We start from the raw sequence: 18,278 nt of genomic DNA on the forward strand, positions 1-18,278 counted from the left end.
ATTTCATTATAATTACTTGTAATTAGCAGTTTTGAATTGCGACAGGTCTGCGAGTATACTAGTACCTTCTGTAACTAGTTACGTATAAGTACGAAAGAGATGATAGTGTATTATTATTTTGTGCCTGATCTAAAATTATAGGTTGTACGTGTGCATGTCAACAGATAAAGAGGACATGGGCCCCATTTGCAATATCATTGCATCCAGCTTTCTGATTGGCTGTTGCTATATACGGTAAGTTGTTATTTTAACAAGACTTGCAATCCTTTTTTTTTTTGTGCCAAATCGGGGGAAGTCAATGATGCTTTTTTTTTTTTAGTCCACACAGAGGATTCTGATCTATCAAGATTAAGATGTTAAAAATTTTAGAATACATCTAGGAGTGAAATTCCAGTACCGTCTGCACAACGTCATGCACGAGGTTCTATAATCATAAAACGTCTTCGGTTAAGCAACTTAGGAGGAATATCACTGATCTCTATGCAACTGTTAGACATCAGTGGGGAATATCTCTTGTTCAGGGATGTATACAGAAAGTGAAGTTGATTTTTAGTAATTAATGCGCTACAATTTTGTGACACTTATTATACAATTATAGGACATATGCCATTTCGAGTTAAAATTCCGTTAGGAATATTTCGGAAAATTACGCTTCTCACGTGTGTGATTTCATCCAATCGTGGTTTAAACAAGACCGGAAGGGGTCGTTGATCATTATGTCATCAAAGTTGTCTTATAATCTCACCTCAAAGACCATTGACACCGTACGCCCTCCACCCGGTCCGCAGCCAACGTCATACCCCTTCATTCGATTGAACATCTACACGGGGACAAGGACAGAAACAAGACTACAATTCAAAGATACTAGTAATGGATGATGGGTCATGTCATGTGCATGGGGCGCCACGATGGTCCGATATGACGTATGAATCATAACACTAATGCTTTGGACTTTGCCCGATATAGCATTATAACATATTATTTGTATATCAATATTGTTTGAAAGTCGGATGTGAATCATCCTACCATGTTATGGTCATTTTGCAATTTGACTCAAGAGAAGAATGATTATGGCCGTGATGTGATATACATATTTGTCAAAAATAGACCCAACTTCAATTACATTAAAGGACAAGTTCACCTTCATGTACATGTGGATTGAGTAAATGCAACAATATTAGTAGAACATATCAGTGAAAGTTTGAGGAAAATCCGACAATCCATTCAAAAGTTATGAATTCCTTAAGTATCTGCGCAATTACTGCTGGATGAGAAGACTACTACAGTGTGTGATGTCACATGCGTACAACGATATAATGAAAATAAAAAGAGAATTTCACAAAAATTTTACTTTTTAAATAAAGTGCACATTTCTTGGACTTGTTACTGATGTATGTTAAGGATGATATTATTCCCCTTGCCTTCTGAAAGAGAGAAGTCGAGTGTTCTTTTGTTATGCGAGAAAAGTTAAAATAGGGTGAATTTTCTTTATACTTTCTTTATACCGTTGTACTCATGTGACATCACAAGCTAGAGTAGTCTTCTCATCAAGCCATGACTGAGCATAAACTTTAAAGATTCATAACTTTTGAACTGATTATCGGATTTTCCTCAAACTCTCACTGATGTGTTCTACTAATATTGCTGCATTCACTCAACCCACATGTCTATGAAGGTGAACTTGTCCTTTAACACACACGCACTCACACATAACCTTCAATATTTCATGCAATCATTAAGAAGTACACTCACCTGTAACTTTTATAACTGTTATAATAGTCATTATCAACTTGACACGCATTTACATACCTGCAAACACGAACATCACCCCAACGCAATATTGACTCATAGGCCTATTTCAGTTTAATATTTCCTCCAGTGCCATGTTTCTTTGACATTAATGGACAAGTCCACCTTCGTATACATGTGGATCGAATGAATGCAGCAATATTAGTAGAACACTGCATCACTGAGAGTTTGAGGAAAATCGGACAGTCCGTTAAAAAGTTATGCATTTTTGAAGTTTCTGCTCAGTCACGGCTGAAAGAGAACACTACTATAGCTTGTGATGTCACATGCGTACAACGATGTAAGAAAAATAATAAGAGAATTTCACAAAACTGTATCTTTTTATTTTAAAGTTTCTTCGACTTGTTACTGACGTATGTTAAGGGTAGTATTATTCCCCTTGCCTTCTGAAAGAAATGTTAAGGGTAATATTATTCCCCTTGCCTTCTTAAAGGAAGAAGTCGAGCGTTCCTTAGTTATGAGAGAAAAGAGAAAATATGTTGAATTTTCTTTATGCTTTCTTTATAACGTTGTACTCATGTGACATCACATGCTGTAGTAGTCTTCTCATCCAGCCATGACTGAGCAGAAACTTCAAAAATTTATAACTTTTGAACGGATTGTCCAATTTTCCTCAAACATTCACTGATGTGTTCTACTAATATTGCTGCACTCACTCAACCCACATGTCTCTGAAGCTGAACTTGTCCGTTAATACCGATATTGTATAGTGTTGTATATGTCTTGTATGTCTATCCTGTCTATGTATCTACGTTTTATCTTTGCTCTGTATGTATGCACTACATTCATATAACGATGAAATGTGTATGCATGCAAACAAAACAAATTTCAAGAAATGGACAATAGAGTCGACTCGACTCGAACAAAATTGAATTGAATTGAACTTTAACTCACGGGGCTGCTTAAGGAGTAGAAGACATTTGTAATTTCCCCATAATTTTTTTTCTAGATTATGAAACGGCATTTCTACCTTGAGGGATGAAGTGTTTCTAAAACTAAACGTTTATTTCCATAATGACGAAAGGTATTGAATCAATAAACGTTTTGTAAATGCAGTCAAAATTAAAGATACGTTAAATATGAGGCAGCATTGACTGCTACCCAATAAAACAATATTATTAGCAAAACACATCAGTGTTATAATAATAAAACATATTACAAGAATTCCACAGATTTTCATGTTTTTGTTTTTGTTTTAATGAAAACAAAGCCTCCCTCGACTTGTTACTTCCACTGGTTAAGGGTGACAGTGTTCTCACTGCCTCTTGAAAGAGATAAGTCAATGCTCTTTCCATTTTCTAGAAATATGAAGATAATGTAGAAATGTGTTTTTATTCTTTTCTTTATATCCTTGTCCCGCAGTGACGTTAAATTCTGTTTTAGTCTTCTCATCCAGCGATGGCGGCATTGAAGCTTTAAGAATTCATAAATTTTAAAAGAATTGTCCGATTTTTCTCAAAACTTTTACTAATGAGTTCTCGTAAAAGTGACAACCTCACTAAATTAACACGTATGTTTGGGTGAACTTGAATAATTATACCTTCCGTCTGGTCAAGCGGTCCTTGTCTCTTAAGAGGTAGACAGCCGTATCAACGGCCATGATTGCCACGGCAGCATCCCTGGGGGCGTCTATCTCCAAGTTCACGGCAGCATGGGGCGGCAAGTACTCTCTTGGGTCCTCAACAATCTCCCTGTTCTGAGTAACCACTCTGGTAATAGTCACCTAACGTGTTCAAAAGAGAAGGACAATTTTTCCAATTCATCCTGTGTCTTTCACCTAAACCAGTCATTATACATGATTTATGCAGGAGATCAAGCTTGCGATCTTATATCACACGTTGGTCTATGGCCGGCCACGTTTCGAAGTCTACTTTGCCTTCTTTATAGATTTTTTCTTTTATCATTACTCGTTACAGGAGTCAAGAGAAGACTCCTTACCATATTGGGTACACACGACAATTTACCAAGGACTACAGCCGCGGTTATTAACAAGTGCGTTTGACGGGGAATATTGAAATCAACTAAAGCGTGTTTGTGAGATGACTTGGAGAACTATAACCACCTGTGAGCACTACTCTCTAAAAAAATCGAGTGAAAATATTCAAAATATACAAAAAAGAGTGAATTTAGAGTGAAATTGGAGTGAATTTTGAGTGAAAATGTTCATTTTCACTCGTTTTAGAGTGACCTCAGGGATCACTCCAAAATCTTCGAGTGATCCCTGAGGTCACTCCAAAATGAGTGAAAATGAACATTTTCACTCTTTTTTGTATTCACTCTTTTAAGAGTGAATATTTTCACTCGATTTATTTTAGAGAGTAAGTTGTTAGATCGACCACGCATAGCAGGCGCTATCACTTTGAACCGGTACAAGTTGACGCCACTTGTCAACTGACACTCTGACTCAAGCTATGATTATGATAGTAGTTTCTACCCAGTCACACAAACTATAACTTTGATAGCTTCTATCAATAGTTAGTGGACAGTTGTTATCACGATACTAATCGCCTGTCACTTAGCAGTTTCTAATGATTATGAATTTTAAAGACAGGCACCACAATTAATTTCAGTCCTTGCAATTATGCTGTAATTGCTTCAACGATAAATGGCTGTGTCTAAAGAAAATGCGCACACGAATATGTGTTCTTCTTACCCCACTTTCTCCTTCATTGTCGCCACACTGTTCCTGCACTTCCGCCAGCAAAGAGTCCGCTGTAACGTAAACCCTACCATTTTCAGTTGTGAAATAATATACAATGATCCGTGTTCTCGGCACCATCTCCTGTGTAACATTTATGTGCAGAACTGGGGTTGAGCCAACGTTATCAAGTGTCCCTGACTGTACGATGCGACCGGCTGTCACGCACTGCGTGAAAAGAAACGAAAAGGCAAACGATGACAATATTCATGTATTCGTATCGTTTGAGACTATATTTACAGGGAGTGCATCACATACCTACTTAAAACGTCCCCAGTTGGAATCTTCTTTTTCCTTTACATGGTATATCCCTAAAATGTCAGTGATCAATGACACAACCTCACTTCCTTTTTGTTTATTATCACTTCGCATTCATGGCGCATTGCAACGTAGTACATTACGTCAGCGCCTGAGGTCAGCCTTAACCGTTTTACAGTGCATGTTAACGCACCATGTGGACTAAAACTTCCAGTAACTTTCCTTTTTAAAGTAGTGCAGTTATCATAATTATACATATATATATCTATATATATATATATATATATATATATATATATATATACATATATAAAAATATTATATAATATGGATTGCAGGGTTATTTTTACGTGGTTTATGCCTCAGGAAAAATGGCAAATTTAAATATGATATCTGTATAGAACGACATGACTACTAATTTTTTTTCCTCATTGTTTTCTCAAACCAACTCTTAGCATTAATGACATCGTGCTGGTGATACCTATTCACTGCACTCAAACGTTGTCGTTTAGCAGTAAATCCCGACCAAAAAAAAATACGCAGTCTTTCTGTCTTTCTTTTTTACTATCTTTCATTTTTTTATTAAACAACATCAAACAAAATTACAGAGATCAAAAACATGATTATACAAATAGATATAAACAAGAAAAGAAAAAAATAAGATAAAGCAGCATACAAAAACCAATAATGTCAATTATAAATTACTAAACAATATACATTGTATCAAGTAAAACAGTGTTATAACGAGTTGTCTTTCTTTCCAGTATTGTCAATGTGAAACGTCATAAAATTTAAATTTCTTTGGGATTAATCGAACACAATTTGTACATCGTAAGGTAAGTACTTACCAGGTAATGTAAATCGACATTATCAGACGAAGCTGATCTGTAGACTTCCACAGACTTTGATCTCCCAACCTGAATCAGGAAAGATATGATTTAATAGCATTCGAGGGCTGCCTGCGAACTAATAATACCCAGTTCTGATGATCAAAATAAGTAATCGTCATCTGTAGCAACCATACGCTAGGTGCAGTCAACAAGCTCGCCCTATTTAAGAATCGTTTGGAGATCCCCTACGATCTCTGTACCCCGTATTATTAGGGTATTGGTAACGGACATTAGCAATTTAGGCCATTATATCTTACATGAGCTAATAAACGTTCATCCAAAATAAAATACGAAGGGGTTTAAACGGCAACAAGTCACTTGGAGACGCACAGTTTGAAACCCTGGTAAACATGACATTTACAATTTTCTCAAAACTCAAAATATAATCAAAAACATTTTTGTAAACGACCGGGCTTCCGCATGCAGAACACTTATTCTAGACCAGGAGGTAACCACTTCTTCGGAGAAGCTACAAGCATAATTGCAATGAAGTCTATAATGTCACTCTCAAGGTTTCATATTTTATTATATTTTTATATATATTCATATATCAACCTTTCTTAAGGTTGATATCATATCTTTGTAATGATAGTACTTGTCTTACCTGCAAAGGTTCCAAGTCGTCTATGATGATTGTGATTACTTCATTGTCAACACTGGGTTCGTACGGCATCATTTCAAATGTTAGTAGAGCTTGGTTCTCGCCGAACTCCTCGACTTCCGTTTGACACTGAGAGAGAGAGAGAGAGAGAGAGAGAGAGAGAGAGAGAGAGGGGGGGGGGGGGGAGGGTCATAGAGAGAGTTGATGAAAAATTTTATGCCGACTTTTTGTTTTTCGAAGACCCTTCTATACACTGCCAGGTTCATTGATGTCACGTAATTCCAAACAGACATGTTTCAATTATAATACTATTACTATGGAATATTTTCTGCATGGACACAGTCATGCCCAATGAAATACTGACGAAATTTAAAGCATTTGTTCATGTACTATGTTATTTTCCCCACCCTTGAGCGAAGAAGGAGAAGAATTAAAAAGAAGAAGAAGGTCATAACTAACTATGACTGTGGAAAGTTGATGTTCAGAGGACCAAACAGCAAGATATTTCCAGACATACGTGAACAATGGTGAAGGGGAAATTCAAATTTGAAGCAGCATACTATAGGTAAAACGATTTTACAATTTTCCTATATAGTTGGATTTCTTGATGTGATGTCTTGACGATGAACTTACCACAACTTCAATTGACGTGTAGTCATCAGAAGTATCTTCATCCGCTGCTATCAGACCTTCCGCATTAGTGTGCAGCTGCTGGTTGTAGAAAACGGTTTCCGATGCGTCTTCCCGCGTGGCTTTTAGTTTGATTCTGACGGGTACGTTTGATGCGATGCTTCCATCCGCGTATTGCAGATCAATCTGTTTGGTGTGCAAAAAACAAAAAAACAAACAAACAAACAAAAACAGCTTAATGAACAGGCTCACAGGAAGGTTGTAACACGGCCTTTGACGGCTGTTATGTTATGATGCACATGCAAACGAATGAAAGCAGTGAATAGAAAAAAAAAAACCCAGATGAGTAGCAACATGCTCTAATGATCAGACATATTGTATTGAGTGCAGATCATATCTTCGAGCTGTTTGATATGTATATATATATATATATATATATATATATATATGTATATATTATTATTATTATTATTATTATTATTATTATTATTTAGAATAAATGGATTTATATTGTTTAAGGTTGTCGGGTAAAAAAAAAAAGTCAAACCATTGGGCCGTGATGTTGTGAAAAATTTTGAGCTACGACAATTCTTGAGTTTTCAAGATGATAATGTGATGATCGGCTCTGTGGGTAACAATGAATACTTACTAATACGAAGGAAGTTGGTGGAAAGTGTATTTGTGCATGAAAATTGCTGTTTAAAAAGTATGAATATCATCAACTTTTAATGTTTTTAATTGAGAAACTGGGTAAGAAGGACACAGTTTCCCCTAAGGCATTGTACAGTTTTAAACAAAGACTTCGGAAAACATGTTTCTCAGATGGTATACAATAGGCAGATACGATTCCGATTCCTCTAGAAACTGAAGTATTAACATTGTGATCATTCTAAAAGACAAATTTGAATCAATAGCATACAGGCTACGAAAAGTGTATAGATTTTCAGCAACTGGCTGTTCGTCGAAGCAAATACAGTAATCAATATAATGAGTAATATTTGGAAAATTAAGCAGCGTAAATCTTACAAAAATCTAACTTGTCTTGAAAATATTTAATGACAACTTATTACATCGGAACCACTGGAATACTTTAAATGTCTCTAAATTCAGTGTGTTTAAGGCCTTTCAAATACTTCGTGAGAATAAAAAAAAAATCGTCTGCATTAAATGTAAAACTAAGAACCAAACATGAATGTATTATGTAATCAATGGAAATTACAGAAAGTAGGGGACCCCGTATGGGTTAAAGTTACACTACATAGTGATATTGGATTATTAAAGATAATGCTGAAGATGTAGTCGTGAAAGAAGAGGATTGACTTTAACTATAATCTAAATTCTCTTAATTTTCTTAATGAATGTTTGAAAGAGAAAAAAAGGTCTGAAACTCAAAAAATGGACTCATAACATTAATGTATAAAAAAGGAGATCAGCAACATTTAGAAAATTGGAGACCAATTACACTGTTGGACTGCGACTACAAGATAATTGCCGAAATTGTAAACGAAGATCAAACTGGTTGTATCAAAAATCGATTATCAGCTTTTGATATACGAATGACAATCGATATTATTGAATTCATGAAAAGAAAAAATAGATGGCGCAATAATGATGGCAAATTTTTCAAAAGCTTTTGATGTATATTGATTTTGATTTTGTGTTGTTTAGTTTTGTTTAAACAAATTTAATTTTGGTAATATTTTTCAGACATGGATAAAATACTATATACAGATATTCGCAGCTCAGTGTATGTAAATGGCTGGATATCTGAGTCTTTCTCAATAAGCCAGTTCACAGTTCCAACATGAGCATGTGCAGATAAAGGTCATTGCAGACCTTCTTTTGAAATGGATTTTGCAGCTGAGGTATTATTCAAGCCTAGATAGGGCCTCATGGAAAATGTGTTATATAAATGAACCAGGTGCAGATTGGTATTTACAGGTGAATGTGCATTCTTTTCAACAACATTAGCAAAGGCCATTTTGATATGCAGCACTGACACGTAAATTACCACTTCCTGCATGGCTGTTTTCAATTGCTCTTCTTGCAGATTAGCCCATGTTTTGCAAGGTCTGTGGTTGGAGAGGTCATTGCAGACTAGTGCTAACTGTGAACTGGCTTATACAAAGAGGCATTATACAGGGATGCCCACTTTCAACTTTATTTTTTGTGCCTGCTGCAGAATTTATGTCGACCCGAATAGGAAATAATAAGTGTATAAATGGTATTTCTGTTTTAAAGATTTAGGAAAATTTTGAAGTAAAATTATTACAATACGCAGATGACGCATAATTTTTTGTTTCAGAAAAACGGTCATTAGAAAAAGTAAGTAAAGAGTTAGAATTATTTGGAAATGTAGCAGGGCCAAAACTGAATATTGAAAGAGCAAAACATCAGTTATATGGCTGGGAGCTGGCAAGTCAAAATGGTCACTCGATGACCTTGATTTAGTGTGGGCAGACACACCCACAAAGTGCTTAGGGTTTTATGTTTCACCTGATATGGATAAAGCACGAGCTTTAAATTGGGGGGAAAACTTATGAAATTGCAAAGACTTTTAGACAATTGGAGAAAACGAAAACTTATTTACTCTTTTTGGTAGATTGATCTTTGTAAAGACCTTAGATTTACTATAATGTCAGATAGTTAATATACTAACGGTTGACACAATTCCTGAAAGAACAACCAACAGATTGAATAATTTGTCATATACGTTTATTTGGCAAGCAAAAATTGAAAAAGTGAAACGAATTATAATGATTAAAGAGTTTGAAAAAGGAGCCTTAACATGATCTACCTTTCCATGCAAAAACTCAGCTTCCGGTTGAGATGGTTTGGACGCGTTATAGGTGCAACAAAGGAACATGGAGTAAAATGTGTTTTTATTGGTATAACTCTTTTGGTGGATTAGAATTTTTACTAAATTCCAATTTGCATTGTTTGAATATGAAAATGATAAGTAAGAATCAACGGCCATTGTTTTATATTGAAATATCAGACGCTTGGTTAATGATAAAGAATAATATTTGTTTGAAATATCAACCCACGGTACATAGAGTAAATCATCAAATGTTATGGCATAATACAGATGTAATTTTTCACATAAATACTTTATTTTATTATGGTTGTATCAAAGTGGAATTGTACTTTTCAAAGACATTTTCAAGAATGGTAATTCTGTTTCAACTTAAACGACAGAAAAGTAAGCAAACATTGATTTTTATTATATTTAATTACACCCAGCGATCTCAAAATCATGGATAAGCAATTATGCGTATTTATGTATAAAGTTTCATAATAGATCATTAGAAATTCCTAAATTAAGAATAAGAATAACAAAGCATAAAAGAGGTATTTAGGATGTTTCAACAAAAAAGTTTGTGTACACATTGTTCCGATAGTAACAGATGTTGCATACGCAGGGAAAAGATATTCGACTCATCATTTAATTGGATGAATATATTCAAAAGAAACTTATGTTATTGTAAAGGAAACAAATCGAAAGAATTCAATTTCAAGCTTTTATAAAATTTACTACCAGTGAAAAAGAATTCGTAGAGATGGCATATCAAAAAGAGATGGCAAAGAATAGAGGAAGTTTTGAATATTAAGAAAACACATCATAAAGTACCGAAGCAAATGATGAATATTGCGTACATTGTTTGTGATTTTTTTTTTAATCTCAAGAATGTCTTTTTAAGCTTAGTGTATTGTCTTTTGCCACTTTTTGTATAATGTGATATAAAATGTTGAATTATGGAGGGAATAGTTACCCTGTTGGGGTAAAAAAAAACACGAAATTGAATTATATTTCTTCGCCTTTTGTTGTTCTATAGCAGGTAATGGCAGAAATTTGAGTTTTAATCGCTTTGAACTTGAAATAAAAGGGTTTCCTCTTATCATCAATATCGTGATCGTGTTCTTGTAAATGACAGATTTAAAATTATTTATAAAACCTCAAGGAATTATGTGGGTAAAACGGCTTTTACATCGAATGTACATGCAATGGTGGGAAGGAAATGGGACGGGAGCTTATTTTTCTATTTCATATATATTTTTACAACAGTCGGGGGAATATCATTTATTTTTTTCTGTGTCAGCTATGATACCAGATTACTATGTATTATTTATGATTTCGGAGGGTATGAATCCTACTTATGAAGAAATTTATATCAATGTGAAGGGGTATCAGGATAAAGACAAAGAAATTACATTTGGTGAAATGGAATTTTTTTAACAGATGTTTAAGTTTTTACTTTTGATATATATAATCATTACCGTTGTTAGTAATGTGTGTGCAGCTACGGTGTCTTCAATAATTTACGGCAAAGTGGTAAACTGGTATTTAAGCGTTTCATCAAGAGTGAAGGCGGTGTCTTTCGTGTCATTTAGGTTTATGGTTTTGCATTGAATCGGGATGGATTGGATGGGACTGGAATTTGATTTAGAGGAGAGGATGATGTTAAATTTTGTTAAGAATTGTATGGTTTGATTGATTATTTAGGATAATTATGATAGGTAATGATCTATTTCGGTTGTGTGGGGGCTAATAGAGCTTTTATGAAAGATTTCATACTTGAGTTGTATAATAAACTTTTTATTGCATATAATTTTATTATCTTAAAAGTGGAATATGATACGTTACATTTACACAATCAAGGGAAATATAGTTTCATATGTCAATAAAAATCAAGGAGAATAAAATGCATAAATTCAAATGGTATATATTAGGATAAGATTTACGGAATATGATGTAAACTGTGTATCGTAATCGGTATTGTTTCGTTAGTGTTATGTAGTTGGTTTGACTGTAAGTGATTTATTATCGTTGTCAATGTTAAAGAGAGGGATAATAGCAGTAAAAGGGAAATGATGATAGTGATTTTGTCACCAGCTATGATTGTATGTTTTTTTTTTTTGTATCGAGAACGGATTAGCCATGTTTGCCTTAAGAATGAAATGAAAATAAAGATCAACAGAAAATGAATGAATACAGAGTTTCTCTTTGTGTGTGTATGTGTGTGTGTGCGTCTCAATTTAAGAGACACTTGATGGTAGACGATTATAAATTGTATATCTAAGAATTGATAACTAAGAATCATCATATCTGATCTGTGCGCCAATTTCCTTTCCACCTAATACAGTGAAAATGGCGAATCCGAAAAAAGTACCTTGACATGAATGTTGAGACCTTTCTTGAAGAATTTCACAGCGTGTTTGTGGGAAAACTTAAAGGGCGTGGACACAACCATGGCTGTAGTGTCGATAGCTGCTTCAGTATGGCCCGTTGTTCTCTCTTCAACAATAGCCTCAGCGTGTAAGCGGCAATCGTAGAATTCCTCAAACCAGTCCTCACCAAAGGCGGTATCCAGGGAATCTATGACCACTGCTGCTCTTCCTGCTTGCAACTGAAACATCAAAATCATTCACGACATCTTCTTCTTCTTAACTCAAGATTATTCATTTAAAATTCTAAATGAGTCCAAAATTTTTTGGGAACTTGTACTTGATACATTAACAGCATTTACACGTACAAAATAGAGGGATGGCGACCGCTCTCCGAATTTCGAGATTTGTAAACGGCTAGTTTGTGTATATGTGAATCCCCTATTGGTAATTTTTCATCATTCCGTGTCCAAACTGTGTAAGGTGTGACTAATTTGATAAAACGATATCTCTAAATAAGTTGTCATTTTCATTCCGAAGGTAAAATAGCTGGATGTTTATTATTTTTGGCTTTGCCAATAGTTTCATTCATTAATTATAGTAATCTACCTTTTTTTTGCGTACAAAATGACAGTATATTCACATGATTTTAAAACAATTTAAGAAAGAGTATTCCTCGATATCTTTTAATCAGAAGTACAGTTGTACTTTTGACAGTTGAAATTAAGATGTGGTAGTACAGCAAACAGAACCTTTTTCCCTGTTCTAGATCCAAAAATTGTTTATTTCTTAACCCCATAGAGCCCAACCTAAATGACCCGAGTTGGGGGGGGGGGGGGGAGGAGCACATTGTTCCATATTATTATTATCATTATCATTCAATGTTTGGAAAAACCTGTTTTTTTTAATTATCTTTATTTTGTTCTATTGTTTGATGCCTATGTCACATCAAAAGTAAAGGAAATGATAAAAAAAAAACACATATCAGGGTAATTCAAGGCCATAATTACTTCATACTATGTTGGTCCTTCAACAAATTACAGCCAAAAAAATCCCATTTCTTCCGCTTTTATATTGCTAACTGAAATTGGGAGAGAAAGCACGCAAATCTGATTGACATGGTTGCCATGGCAACCAATCATATCAGACATATAGCTGAATTATATACCAAAATTAATGTTTGCAATAAAATTTTAGGAAAATTCACCAAATTTGGTAAAGGGCGTAGGAGTGGGAAATGAACATAATATGGTAGGGAGCAACACACACACGGAGCAACACACACACACGGACACGCGCGCACACACATGCACACACACATTTATCTCACTAACTCTATCGAATTGAATTGAATTGAACTAAAACTAAAGAAGGACACAATAAAAACCGAGGTTGGTGAGAAATCTAACCATTCGAATTATTTAGTATGTTTTGTTTTGTTTTTTCTGAGAGTTATGCAGCATCAGCAGTCAGGAAAGAAAAATCCAATAGGTGGGACGTCTACTTTCTACTTACGTTTCCCCGTTTCATTTCTGCCATCATTTCGACCGTCCCGTTACTTCTCACGAAGCCGTACTTGAAGACATCGCCCGTTAACTGGCTTTCCATACACGTAACTGAAACGTAATATTTTAATGTTTATTGTAGAAAGGTAGAAGAAAATATGAAAACACTACAGTGAACTTCTCTCCACTATTGGTGTTATTGATGTTGTTGTATTTAGTTAGGGGGTTAATTTGGGGGAAGGGATAGGCATTAATGGTATCTGGATTATTTCAGTTACCAATTAGTCTATCCTATATCATTGTAAACAACTTAGCCAACTCTCCGGGACTATTACCATCCAAGCACACAGGGATATATAATAATGTCCGTGTTTGCTTGAGTAATTGTATATATAGTGTAGTTGGACATGACACAAGTTGGCACAACCACTGGCAACTTCCCCGTATAGACCCTTTCGTTTGAAATTATGTCATTGCTGCATTGTAATCACCTCTTCAAGATCCTCACAAATATTCCAACTAAAGTTATAGTGGTATCTGCACTTTACCTGCATACAAAATAATCATATAAACGAGAAAAAATACCCCTTATCGAGTTTACGTAGCTTTTATTTTGACCAGAAATAAATTGTCATCGTTAATTTTTCACTTCATAACTACATAACATAACCTCAGTGTGGAAGTAAGAGTGACCTATTGATTAATGCATGAGTGAGCACACAATGAATTATCGTATTCACATAAAGTATTTCCAAGGGTCACAAGAGCCATCTTTTGGGGGCTTGTGAAACGAAATTTCGCAAATATTGTTTCATATCATTCATCAATTTACACTTTTCTTTTACCCTGGGGACTTATCCCAACTTGAAAACCCCAGCTTCCCTATTTTAATTCTTATTTAATTTACAGGTGCGACCCCTTAACGCGATAAGAAACACGTTGTTATTATAATAGTCAGAACGGTAAGAAGAACCTAGGCCTTAGTGGAAGATTGATGTTTTAAGTTCAAGTTCAAGTTGAATTCATTTTTCTCCATCTCACCATAATCAACATATTCGCACAATGTAGGCCTATAGTGGTGAACAAGAATGTAAAGAAATATCAACATAAGTAAGCAGTAAAAAAGTGTACATCAAATTTTAAATAGGGATTGCAGAATTTAATGAACATTTTGCTGACAATAAAAAGATAGAAATGGTGGAACCCACTAAAAAGTGAAGCTTGTAGATTGTAGCTTGTACAGACCTGTAAACCAAAACACTATATAATTATAAAGTTGACTACTATTTGGTATTATATTTTGGATCAAAAATTTATCCTCTGATGATTGGTTGAAAGAGCTTCACGTGATTAAAGGTATTTTTAGCTATTTCAGAAAGTTGACAGTCCATAAAGTACTATTTGCAAAATGATGTCACAAAGCAATTCTGAAATTGTGCGCAGCTTTGTGAACCATCCGTCTGTGAAATGTAACAATTTCTAAAAAAAAAAAAAAAAAAATTGTGACGCCACAAAGCTATTCTGACATTTCGCACTGCTCGTACCTATGGGTGCGTTCGAGCGCTCTCCTAAAGCGAACTGTACCGTACCGTACCTGCGCCAGAGGAGCGTTCGAACGCTCCTAAAGTGTACCGTACCGTACTGTACCGAGCCAAAAGTGGACCACTTCCCGATGTGCTCCAAAAGCGTACCAAAGCGTACCAAAAGTTCGTTGTAAAGCATGCGCGTATCATGCGCATACGTCACAATGCAAAGACATCATTCTCTTTGTTCGGGACAGTTGTAAGTAGGTCAAGCGCAAGATGAATGACATTCTTGCTGTAAACAAGCGTGACCTTTTCTAAAAATAGCTCGTGAGGTACGCTTTCTCAACAGAGCGCTCGAACGCTCCAAAACTGGCACAGTTCGGTACGGTACGCTTTAGTTCAGTTCGCTTTGGTTCGCTTTAGAGCGTTCGAACGCACCCCATGTCACTCTGAAAATGTATCAATTTCCATGCGCACTGCTCGTACAGTCACTCCGAAAATGTACCAATCTCTAACAAAGCAATTGTGACGTCATAAAAAGCAATTTTGACATTGCGGAAATTGCTTCGCACCGTGCATCGCGTCGCGCTTGTCAAAATGTAACATTTTTAACAACATCACAAAGCGTTCTACATCGTACGCTGCTAGCTAGCTGCATTCAGTGTAGGATCCCTTCACATCGCATCCACGTTTACGGCTTCTGGCTTTGCATTTCAATAATTTTCCTCTTTTTTTTGGAATTTTTGATCCAAAATATAAAACAAATACACTTTGCCTAATTTCGAGTTTCTTGTTAAAACTATAGGCCTCGGCGCCTCTGCCCATAGTTTTAACAAGAAACTCTCAAGGCCAAGTATATTTGTAAATTATTTCCCTCATGTAAAGTTTCTTGCGACGGCATTACATAAATCTGTGGTGCGATGGCGTGTGTGTGTAACGTTCAATGCAGTTCACCTCAGTTGACAAAGTGACTGCTTCAAGTAACGGAGGAATGGTTGCAGCAGAAGGATCAGGTACGAAATAGGAATAAACTAAAACCGATATTGAAGATGATCTGGGTAACGAAGCCGCTTTAGGCCTACTTCTAGTCCTGGACCTCCTCGATCTTTCGGAGTTTGCACGCTGTAGACTCGTGCGTAGGCCTATACATACATGTACAGCGCAGCGGTGTCATTCGCTACAATACGCGCTGCACGCACTGCTGCTGCATTGCCACGGCCTAACGTTAGATTTAAAATTGAATACCTGAATATAACAACGACCCAAGTCCAAATCTGTCTAATGTCTTTGGAAACTGTTTACGAAGTCATGCAAATACAGATAATCATTCAAGTGACTGTTTTACATTCAAATTTGTATGAATAACATCCCAACAACTGAAAACACTGAAAGCAGTAGGAAGTTATTTATTCATTTATATTTTCCCCAAATTTTCTCTAATGGACTTGGGTCATTCTTATATTCAGGTATTCAATTTATGTTAAACCTAACCTGCACATTTTTCCAAAAGGGAACCTTGTCATCACTCTGCTCGAGAGGGATATAAAACAAACATCGACTGCTTTCTTTCGGGCCATGGTAAAACTATTTGACCTCCGTGATTTCTCAACAGTGTCATGTTCCTCGACTTCGTCTTGGGACATAGCACTGTTGAGAAATCACCTCGGTGCAAATAGCTTTACCATCTCCCTCTGTATAGCAGTCGATATTTGTATAATATTCGAATACAGAAGCAAATTTTGTTATGCCTCGTAACCTGTTACCGCCAAAGTAATGGATGATATGGATGGAAATACTCCTCCAGCACAGCGTAAAAAAAGAAGATATATACTATGCTCACCTTGCAGCAATGTCTACTTCGAGACTTTGGGAATCCTCCAGAATGTATCCCTTTTTTGGATGTACCGTCACGGAGAACGTCGGCAACACTGTAAATAAAACACTCTTCCTCAGTATTAGATAGCTAACACATTAGCATTTATTGACATCATTGAAGGCATGATTTCGATTCTTATAAGCAGTATGCGTTGCAGTCCCAGGGAAAGAACGGAGAATCAAGTTTTATATTTCGAAAATCTACTTCTTATATTGATATTGGTATTGGTTATATAGTTGATGCAGTTTGTATTCATAGTGCATAAAGACAATTATCTTTTAGCGATCGTGAATTCTGTAACCTCATTGGTCAATCACGTAATTGATAAAATTCCGTATTACCTGTGTTACGCAGACCAACCACGGAATATTTCCCGTAATCCGTGAATAAGTTCATATTGTGCGCGTGCGCTAAATCAGTCACTGATAATTAATTACCGTATTCCGTGATATGACGTCATGATATTATACAGCTAGCTGCGCGTGTACGTACGCGCCCATAATCAGCTCGCGAGACGTAAGTCAACATGGCTGACAGCCGGCGATTTTAACATCATTCACGAGAGGAAATCAGCGCTAAGAAGGTAAGCACAACGCCCAAAAATACAGTTCAGCGAGTATAGTATGGTATGGTATTCCGTGACTTTTAACGTTCACAGCAGCGCATCATAATCAGCGCTAGCTGATGCATTCGAGAGAAGGCGATTTCAACTTCACTCGCTGCAAAAAAGATAACGGGAACAGAAATGAAATACCGGATTGCCTGTGTAACTTTATCAATGAGATTACACTACAGAATTCCTGTAGATCTACACTTAAAAAGAAATACGGGAAATATCTACGGTCTGGTGCCATATTCCATTCGGCCTCATTCGGCCTCCTCATTTCGGGTGTTTTGCACACTTACCATACTCCCTGACTTCAAAGGTCACGTTAGTCTTCAGCTGAAACTGAACGCAAAAACATGAATTAAAGTGTCATTGTTTTAATACGAAAAAGAGCATGATAGAAACTTATGGCGTTAGTGCTGTCATGGCATGAACAAAAAAATTAGTGAAATTTCAAGCCCTGTTTTTTTGAGAGTTTTCCAAATTAGAGTTACTGTGACAACGTCCTTTTCTTTAATTCTTTGTTTTAAACCCTGCCTATTTATGGTCCCCGCAATACAGCGACAGTACCCCGACAGTACCCCCACAACTCCTCTGTTAAAATGCTTTCGCGATAGCATTCCTTTGATACACTCATCACACATGCGCAATAGCCCAGATAGAATGACGTCACTCGCCGATCACTTGCATGGCATTGTAACAACACCCCTTT

The 18,278-nt window shown here is 35.9% G+C and overlaps 1 protein-coding gene across 1 annotated transcript in view; it reads right to left on the bottom strand.

Annotated features, from left to right (window-relative positions):
* LOC139737084 (complement C3-like) overlaps window positions 1–17,908 on the bottom strand; it is a 57,430-nt gene extending 39,522 nt beyond the window's left edge. The window contains exons 1-10 of the mRNA XM_071647761.1: window positions 17,866–17,908; window positions 16,924–17,011; window positions 13,568–13,668; window positions 12,058–12,294; window positions 6,890–7,072; window positions 6,260–6,385; window positions 5,614–5,682; window positions 4,463–4,675; window positions 3,350–3,532; window positions 746–820 (exon numbers count right to left, since the gene is read on the bottom strand). Of these exons, the coding sequence (XP_071503862.1) occupies window positions 746–820; window positions 3,350–3,532; window positions 4,463–4,675; window positions 5,614–5,682; window positions 6,260–6,385; window positions 6,890–7,072; window positions 12,058–12,294; window positions 13,568–13,660 (1,179 nt within the window). The 5' untranslated portion in view covers window positions 13,661–13,668; window positions 16,924–17,011; window positions 17,866–17,908. The remainder of the gene's footprint in view (window positions 1–745; window positions 821–3,349; window positions 3,533–4,462; window positions 4,676–5,613; window positions 5,683–6,259; window positions 6,386–6,889; window positions 7,073–12,057; window positions 12,295–13,567; window positions 13,669–16,923; window positions 17,012–17,865) is intronic.
* Between the last annotated feature and the right edge of the window lie 370 nt (window positions 17,909–18,278).

The sequence above is a fragment of the Diadema antillarum genome, unplaced genomic scaffold, assembly GCF_040938485.1.
Source record: "Diadema antillarum isolate AM-2024a unplaced genomic scaffold, OU_Dant_1.0 seq00000681_RagTag, whole genome shotgun sequence".
In the NCBI taxonomy this organism is placed as follows: Eukaryota; Metazoa; Echinodermata; class Echinoidea; order Diadematoida; family Diadematidae; genus Diadema; species Diadema antillarum.